Raw genomic sequence first — 10,106 nt, forward strand, 5'->3', positions numbered from 1 at the left:
CTTTAAGTGACGATGACGTCACGGAAAGGTATTATACTGGACGTGTGTGCGGGGGGTGTCAGTCTGTCTGTGTGTCGGTCACCGCGTCCGCAGTTGGCAATTCGGAGCAAACGTTTTGCTTCTACTCCCAACGTTAGGATCAAGAAGTGCGTGGCGATCGGCTAGGGTTACGAGAAACCTCCAGTTCCCAGTTGCAGGGCTTCAACCAAAGGTTCATGCAATTGCGGATTTCTTATCATTTATTGTGAATCAATCGCCTTATATACCCTAAATTTCCAAAAATTGTTAAAGAGGCATACGCTAGAATTCAAACGTCAACAATAGCTATTTTTAAAATTATTTTAGGAATTATGTTTCTTAAAACGACTTCAGTAGAATTACGTTAAACTACTGACGACTAAAGTAATTAATATCAATTATATTTTCTTAAAATTATCAGAAGGGGATAATAGAAGAAGGATGACACTCTGTGTCCTCTTAATGCTTTAGTTATGTAACGTCATTCTTCCCAGGCTCACCCTTTTAGTTTGCTTTCCCACTGATCAAACTACAAATGGGCATCGCACCGTAAGGTGAATTCTATAATTGTTTTGCACTAAATCCCCAGCAATCACCCCACAAACCTCGTCTTGACGTGGGACAAAAATGCACAAGTGCGTCTTGCCAAATAATTAAATGCTAATAAAGTAATGATGAGGGAACTATTTATCGCGTATGTGATTCGTTTTAGTAACCTTGCTCTAAATGTTCCGATGTTGGGAAGAGTGATGTTACACTTACCCAGCTTTGTGGTACACTTCTCTCGAAGAGAAGTATTATATACTTCTGATATTATTAATTGCGTCTCGTATCGGAGAGGTTTATTTTTCTTTACGAACTTGTATATTAGTATATTTATCAATATTGGTTAAGCTTAAGTTTAATCATAGTCCTCTACTTGAGGTTGAGCCTCAAAATCTCTATGTTCATTTGAACAAGATACTCCCTTGCATTGTCTACAAATTGAAGAACAGACTGGACCAGTTTTGCAGCATTCACATTTCAAATCACAGACTTCCTTGCATTTACGAGGGATCATATGCAGAAGCTCAGCTGGAGCAGGTTGTAGAGTGGTAACGATTGGTTTGAGTTCCGATCCTACCTGTCCCCAACCCCATTCTCTAGCATTTAGGCTGCTTCCAAGCCACGTTTGAACTTGGTGATAAACTCTATTTGAATGTTGCTTTGCTGCCGCACTTGTTGGTGGAAGAGAAGCTAATTCAAAAGCTCAATTCCATAATCTTCATTTAAAGTATACACTTGGTTATGTCAACTTTGTTTCACACGATTTAACTCAACTTTAGCCGTATTGACAAGTGTGGGCGAACAATGGTATATATTAAAACATTAAGTTTTATGATGGTAAAAAGGCTGTTTTACCCTCTCCCGTACTATACATTATAGCTCTTGTCAGATAAAAAAACAAAATTTGTCAGTAATAGAAACTATATGTTTAATTTTTGAAACTTATTCTGAAAATAGAAACCATAAATGCTATAAATCCCCATTTTTTTATATGAGGCTAATCTTCAGGGTCAGATTGGGAACTTCCGGTTAGTTGTAGGACAAAATATCTTAAGAGGTGAATTATGTGTTTGAATGCGATCTACAATTGAAGCCTAATTACGTGTTCATCGGTTAAGTAGAACCGGAGTTATTAAACGTTCTCTCGATTTTGTCCGCCATTTTCCAATATGGCGGAAATTCCTCCAATGGGAGAGTGTGGGAGACCACACCACGTTAAAGAGCGCCCAAAAATCTATAAGATCTGAAATTTTCAGCTTTGTTTCAATTTGTTCAGGGTTAAAACCTATTTTTCCTGTACTTTATTTAAAGGATAAAATTGTTTTCTTTCATGAATATCATCTTTAAAAAAAGGTTTAACAAGTACGTTTTTCAATAATTTTTTACTGTTTGTATTGACTTTAAAACATTTATGAAAAATAAATGAAAGACCTTATTTAAGAAACCCGCAGTATTATAATTTTTCATGTTTAATTTCGAACGGTGTTTCAATAGTGTTATTTTACACCGAATTTACACTTTAAATTGGCCTCTAAAAACTCAAGGTAATAAAACACCCTTTTGGGTGTTTTTACGATGTTTACACCGTTTTAACACCTTTTTAACACTTCCATTTCTTAGAGTGTACAAATGTTCATGCAACTGTTCTTATCCTCCACTTTCGTGATTCACAAGCCTTATGAACTTCGTTTTTGTGTAATTATTAAACCAGACCTTTTAACCTCAGTATTCGTTTCATCGTATTAAGTTCTAATGAAACTAACGATTTAACAACAATTAAGATAAGAACAAAGAAAAGTGGAAAATACAAAGTCACATGAATTAATAGATGGATTAACATTACCTTGAATGTTGATTATTCGCCAAGTAACGAACTGAAAATTATGAAATAGGTCACAAAATATAAATTAAAATTTGACCACGAAAAAAATGGGTAAATATATTAAAAATGCTTTAAAGACGAGACCACTTCCGAATTTTTTTCTTATAGAGCTATTTCAATTCGGGGGGTAAAGGAGAGATTTTGAGGCGGGGTTTCGCTAGTCCGCGCCTAGGCGTCATATTGTGCGGGATATTTAGCATAGAGTTCTTCATGGCCCGCACGGAGGGAGGGTGAAACCCAGCTCCGTTTATTGGCAGGTCCAACTGTTAAGTTTCCCCCCTTCAACTGATATAGCTCTATAGAATTACGAGGAAAACTGGGTTGGTAGCGCACCCAACGGCGAAAGTCGGAACTAGGGGCGATTTTTTGCTAGTCGTTTTTTAACATGGGGCGCGGGTGAAGCTGGCAGGCCTTGTACCGCCGAAAGAAGATTATCTAAGTTGGCCATGAGATGTTGGGATAGGCATCAGCAGGGTGGGAAGTAAGGATATTTTTAAAACTGGACACTGGTCCAGCGACCCCCCCCCCCCTCCCTTGACCTGGAAAAAATAAACTGGTCCATGACAATGACCAGGGCACGTCAAGGTCAGGGGGATCGCTGGCCTAATGTCCAGTTTAAAAAATCCTTATTTCCCACCCCGCAGACGTGCCACACGCATTCTTTTCTTATCTTAATACCACTCCAGTACTAAAATATTACCGCCTCCAAGTCCGAGGTGCAACAGTTGGCACAGTAGTAGCAGGCAACACGGAGCCCTAAGCATTCTCGTAAGCCAAAGTTTTAAACTCTTGTAACTTTTTAAATAATCATTTGCGCCGAAAACGTTTTGCACCATAATTTTTTTCATCCCATTTTTCATAAAATGGTACAAACAAAAGTGACCTGCTACCAGGAGCTATTCTGAAATATGTCCGAGATGACATCCGAAACATTTTATTAATATTAAAAATATCGCCATAAACAAAGATTTTGCGTCACTTACTAGTAAGGGCTTATATGAAGTTTGAAGGCTTTTCTGGGAAATACTATTTTACCCTAATTTCAATTAGCCTTATTCCTGATCAGCGCCACTAGGCTAGTGGCGACTTTGAGAACTACTGTAATCGACGAGCCAACCAGATGTCGCTAAAAATCTGGTGACGTCATTGACGGGCACTCTCGGGAAACTGACCAAAAATTAGCCCGGTTTGAAGCTCGTTGAAGTTAATTTCAGCATTATTATTTGAATTAAATAATAAAATAGGACTAAATCGGGCTCCAAACTTCTTTATCGACGATATTCAACACTCACCTAAAGGTAAGAACTTATTTTATGGCGTTTTTGGAGCTTTTAATGTAGTGCAACTCGCTAAGCCTTGGCGTGCTGCTTTGGTTAAAATTGAAAATAATCTTTCAGTAAATGATTTTAATTATAAAATTAAAGTATATAAGTATTCTGATTATGAAAATTTTACAACAACGTATTTGTTTACATTTTTAGACATGGGAAAAGGATCTTGCATTATAGAAAATTGTCGAAACAACCCGTCGCTTACTTATCATACTTTGCCGAAAGATAAGGAGCTGAAACGAAAATGGTTTTATGCCATAATAACGGCAATAGGAAATAAGCCACCTGATCTGAAAATCTCACTTCTATGCTCCAAACACTTTTTAAAAAGCGACTATTTACCCACTGGAGCATTACGCCGCAAGCATCTTAAACCATTTGCAATACCTTCCATATTTCAAAACACGAAAGTGACTGATGAAATGACTGATGAAATAATTGAATCTAACACCAGCCAAACGCTTCCGAAAGGTGCTTTTTCTCAAATGAGCCCAAAAGAGAGAATCGAACTAATGGAAGAAATGGGAGCATTGCATGTTAATCCAGAGGAGCTTAACGTAGTACCTATTCATCCAGCAGACCTGAATCCCGAAGATCCATTAGTAGCTTTTGTAGAGGAACAGAGCCAATCTGATTTACCCTCGTCATCATCGTCTCACTCTCAAGCAAGCAGTGGGATATCATTGAAATCCTCAAATACTCAAAATACACCACGTAAAGTTGAACTTATAAGAAAAGAAATTGAACTACTTACACTTCGGAGTAAAGAAAAGTTTACATTAACGAAGTTCGTAAATGACGATAAAGCTATCAAATATTTCACTGGATTTCCTTCGTACGAAGTTTTTTGGGCGTTCTATCAGCTCCTGCTACCCGAATGTACTAAACTTAATTATGTGGGACAAGAATCATCCCAAATGACTGAAACTTCAGATAAAGAGTTCCTTCAAGTTGTGAAACCTGGACCACCAAGGAAACTAAATCCAATGGAGGAATTATTCATGACACTTAACCGCCTGAGACAAGGAACCCCAGAGCAATATTTAGCCTATTTGTATAATCTATCGCAAGGTTATGTTTCTAAAATCGTAAATACGTGGATTTTGTTCCTTTTCGAGTGTGCTCCTCATTTACCCGTATGGCCATCGCTGGAAAGAACAAATGAGCTGGCAACTAAGAAAATGACAGAAAAATATCCTGGATTGAGACTTATCGTCGATTGTACAGAATTCGAACTAGAAAAGCCTTCAGCATCTGAAGCACAAAGAGAATCATTTAGCGCTTATAAACATGCTAATACAGCGAAGGCGCTCATTGGAATGGCCCCCTCTGGTCACATAACTTTCTGTTCCAATCTCTACGCAGGAAGAACTTCTGACAAGAAGCTATTTATGCATTGTGGTATTTTAGACATGCTGGATGAAGGCGACGCTGTAATGGCAGACCGCGGTTTTGATGTGGCTAAAGAACTAGCTTCTAAAAATGTTACACTAATCATTCCCGAGTTTCTGAAACAACAGGATCAGTTTACTTCATCTCAACTTTCTGAGAGCCGTAGTGTTGCCGTGGCACGAATTCACGTTGAAAGGGCTATTGGGAGAGTCAAGGAATTCAAGATTTTAAAGGGACGTATTCCCTTGACCTTGTCACCAATGCTAGAGAAAATCTATATAGTTTGTTGTTATTTATCAAACTTTACCGGAACTTTAGTAACGAAGCTAGACTGATGGGGTGTACTTATGAAAAATAAATGGCTTTTTAATTGATATCTTTGCTTCTAATTTTATTTGAAATATCTATGTTTAAAATTTTACAAACTGTCTACTGGGTGTCTTTTTTATGGAATATATTTAATTTGGGAATAGTACGGGGGTCTTAGGCGGGGGTACCAAGCACCCCTGGAAAAAAGAGAGGTTTAGAGGTCGAAAACCACTTCATTAATTATAGTTGGACTAGTTTTTAAATTCACAAAGTGGGAGGCTCGTAGGCCATAGCCGACCATCCGTTGGAGGTTGAGGTGCCGAAGGTTTCCCAGGAAGTCAGAGCGTGGGGCCGCCCTGACTGGGCAGAAAGTGTCCAAGTCCAGACAGAGGGGACACTGGGGCAAAGGAAACTGGTTAAAGCGATGTAACAAAGCCCGCGTTGCGAGGCGTCAGCATGCGAGCTGGGCCAGCCAGGAGTGCACCTGGCGAGGTAGGTCCAGGGCTCCCAAGTTATCCATGTGTGGAAGGTATTTCGCGGTAAGGAGGGGGGCTTTCGACCCCCTACGTTCTCGACTGGGTGTCTCTTGAAGTAGCATCATTTGTATGAGGCAATATATTTTTAGCTACCTTAGTCCCTAGTAGAGACTCCGTACCGAAAGCGCCGCCGTAAAATTTTGAAAAATATATGCCGAACTCGTGTAATAGAGGGCGCGGTATTTCGAAACTAAAAACAAAGTTTAAAACTTCATAGAAATCAGACTCGTTCGTTTTCTCTGACGTTCTTGATGAAAGAGTCCAGTTACTAATATTTTGACAACTCTGAAAAGTGGTTTTCAAGTGAAAAATGTCGAAAAGAAAAACGGAGGAATCAGTGAGACCCAAAAAAAACCTGGTCCGTCGAGTTTTTCTGAAGAATCATCAAGAAGGCTCTTTTGCTTATGTAAACAGCCAAAAGGAACAACAGACAGTATGATACAATGCGGTTCTTGTATGGAATGGTACCATCCAAGAAGAAGACGCGCTAAGCTTCCTAGAGGATGAATGGCTTTGTCAAGCTTGTATTGAAGTAATGACGCTCAATCCAAATATGTCTAAAGAAGGTAAGATTGTAACCACGTTGAAATTGTACACCCAGAAGTATTTAATAATAAATAAAATTTGCTGTGAAGGCCTACTTAGACTTCAAGGACGCGTAACTCCGAAAGAAGGTTGGGGCAATGATGTTGGACTGTCAGATTTGCCGGATAATATAGCTGAAAACCATGCGATGACAAAGCGTGAACGAAACCAAGGTTTTATGCTTTATAGAGAGGAAAAGATTTTGGGTATCGAATCCAATATTCAAGGTAAAAACCAAACTGAAATTTTTGGTTGCGAAATTATTGTCTATCAAATAATCAACATATTTCATTTAGGGAACCTGGTTTTTGTTAGAGCTATTTGTGAGGCAGATAGGAGACCAACATCATACCAAATATTTGTTTGTTTCAATGTTGCTAATGAGCCAAATAAGCTAAAATGGATAACGTGTACCTGCCCAGCGGGAACGAACGGAGACTGTAAACATTCAGTCGCATTATTGTACCAATTATGGAACTGTGTTAGGGCTGGTGAGGAAAAGTTACCCCTACGAGGTTCTTGCACCACCAGGCTACAAATGTGGCATGTAAAGAAACCGCAAACAGATGAGCCCCTTTTATTTAGCGACTTAGAATTCGTTAAACATGACCCAGCCAAACCTACAAAATCACTCTTGGGTACGTCTGTTAGAACGTTCAGCGTGGTGCCTGCTGGTTCGCAGATAATCACCAAAGAAAAATTGTCCAATTTTGTCAAACTATTTGAAAAAATGAACTTGGATCTTCCCGTGATTGGTACCATAAAATCTAACAATTGCACACCAGTTTCACTGCGCATAAAACAAAACACCGATTTAATTGACAAGCTCTGGGAAAAGGTTGCAGAAACTAAAGAAAGGGAACGAAACGATAGTTTTTTAAATCTAACAACAAATGAAATGAATGTTTTAAAAAGTGTGGAGGTGGATTTGGCAGGTTCAAAACATATTGAAATCAAAACCCGTTTGCAGAGTAAGTCCAGTTATTGGCACAAACAAAGAAGCCACAGATTAACAGCCTCAACGTTTGGTACATTTACAAAAATGAGAGATAGCACAGACCCAGTAAAAACATTCATTCAAAAAAGATCATTCGTAACTGCAAAATCAATGGATCATGGACTGAAGCATGAATCGGCAGCTTTTGCTTTGTTTCAGAAAAAAATCACAACGCAGCAACACACATCAGTTGGGTTAATTATAAATCCCAGGTTCTGCTTCCTTGGTGCCAGCCCTGATCGTTTAGTAATGATAGAAGATGAACTTTACATAGTAGAGATCAAATGTCCATATGCCATATTTAAAAACAAACAAAGCATAAGAGAAAAGGCAGCTTCGGGAGATTTTTATCTTTATGTTGATAAAAATAATAATGAACTGGAACTGCACAAAAAATCCGATGTCTATCACCAAATTCAAGGCCAACTATTGGTGTGTAATCTTCCAGTGTGCTTCCTTGCCGTTTATGTACCACCAGATGACATGGAAATTTTACTTGAAATGAAAAACAATGACTTCATCAATACAGTGATGTTTCCGAAACTATGAACCAAATATTATATATGTCTTCTGCCTTATTTTGCCAAGGAAATGTTTGAGCCAAAACCTGGTTCCAGTTCCAGAGCTTTAAAATAACTCCATCTACCAAACTTAACTCTTTTAAATAATATATTTCGAAAGGTCAAGTGTTATAAATCGTTTTTCTTTATTAAGTTAAGAAAGTTAACTTCTAACAACAAAAGCAACAGTGGGTACACTGACATTATTTTCCATTTAAAATAGTAATAATTTAATTAACGTTATTAACCATAAAACCTAATTATTATTGTTTAATACGATTATTATAAAACCAGGAAGAGTAATGAAGTTTTTGGTCTGGTACTATGGTATGGTCCCAACTTAGTTAAAATTATAAAATCTGAAAACAAGAGCCAAGGCTTAGCGAGTTGCACTACATTAAAAGCTCCAAAAACGCCATAAAATAAGTTCTTACCTTTAGGTGAGTGTTGAATATCGTCGATAAAGAAGTTTGGAGCCCGATTTAGTCCTATTTTATTATTTAATTCAAATAATAATGCTGAAATTAACTTCAACGAGCTTCAAACCGGGCAAATTTTTGGTCAGTTTCCCGAGAGTGCCCGTCAATGACGTCACCAGATTTTTAGCGACATCTGGTTGGCTCGTCGATTACAGTAGTTCTCAAAGTCGCCACTAGCCTAGTGGCGCTGATCAGGAATAAGGCTAATTTGCCCAAACAAAGACTTAAGTGTCACTAATACACATTCTTACTTACCAGTTAGGGATGATATGAAGCTATGAACACTATTCCGGGAAACACTATTTTAAACTAAATGTGCTTTTGCCCAACTTTTACTGAATTACCTCAAATTCCAAATAGTAGAAATCTTACAATGCGTCGTCTGCTTTACATTCAAAATTACTTTTGGCTTTGTCGTTTCGGTAAAATAGTGAGTTCCGGTACAAAATTAAGAGGTAAAATTTAAATAGACGAAAACTCCAATAAACGTTCGTAGAACGTAATTTTTACTACTATACGTTTAAATTAATCTAAATAATCATTAAAATACACTAAGAGTAGTGAAATTTAAAGGTTTAGGGGTAAAATAGTGACATTTTGCTTCAAAATATTATGGGGTTTCCCCTCAGTTTAATATAAATTCTAAACAATAAGGGCTAATATGACGTTTATCGTTTATAATTCCTCACTTTCGTGTCTTCGTGAGTAAACGTTTCCACTTTTGAATATGGATACTAATTTTAATAATCAATAAACTTACATTAATGCCTTTAAAGGAGGAACAACAAAGGAATTCACTACAAGTCACAGTGCCAAACTAAATAGGAGAACTTCTAGAACCAAGGACCAGTTTAATAATTCCAACATGAGGGGTCGCTGGTCCCGAGGACCACTAACAAAATTCACCTTATTTCCAACCCTGTACCTAGAGTCTATGTTCTAGCAGTAGGATGTCGGTAAAATATCAGAGATTCTTCAAGACTTAACCACAAAAATACCTATAACCATTTTCAGAGCAAACTAATAATTTTACGGATAAGCTATGTAAAAGTAGATATTTCTCAATTAAATCAATCCATATTTTCTCAATAAATCAATCCATATTTTCTCAATTAAATCAATCCATATTTTCTCAATTAAATCAATCCATATTTTATCAATTAAATATACCTCATCAATTACAAATGACTTACTCTAATCAAAAATAATCGAAATTATTAATTAAAATACGGGTTTTTGCGGGGAAAAATCCCTAAACGGTCAATATCCTTCAAATTAAGAACATAGATTCTAATTGAACTCCTCTTTTGAACGATCCCAATCACCTTAATTGCAACTAAGGCATACCAATTGAATTTAACTGAACCCCCTCCGATTTAATTTTTAAACTGGTCCAGGCAATTTTTAAACTGGTCATTTGCCCTGTGCCACCGCCTTATTTCCCACGCTCCCGTTCGCCCTATTCGAACTG

At 37.5% G+C, this 10,106-nt stretch overlaps 1 protein-coding gene across 1 annotated transcript; it reads left to right on the forward strand.

The window, feature by feature from the left end:
• Positions 1-4,199: 4,199 nt before the first annotated feature.
• On the forward strand, positions 4,200-5,504 carry LOC149620932 (uncharacterized). Its single transcript, XM_089854643.1, has one exon. The coding sequence runs from the start codon at positions 4,200-4,202 to the stop codon at positions 5,502-5,504; it is 1,305 nt and encodes a 434-aa protein (XP_089710769.1).
• Positions 5,505-10,106: the final 4,602 nt, after the last annotated feature.

This window comes from Phalangium opilio, unplaced genomic scaffold, assembly GCF_054372755.1.
Source record: "Phalangium opilio isolate 3A_F unplaced genomic scaffold, DU_Popi_V2 ptg000209l_1, whole genome shotgun sequence".
Taxonomy (NCBI): Eukaryota; Metazoa; Arthropoda; class Arachnida; order Opiliones; family Phalangiidae; genus Phalangium; species Phalangium opilio.

Excerpts from the sequence above, each read along its gene's own strand:
- LOC149620932 (XM_089854643.1), top strand. The coding sequence starts at position 4,200 with ATGACTGATGAAATAATTGAATCTAACACCAGCCAAACGCTTCCGAAA.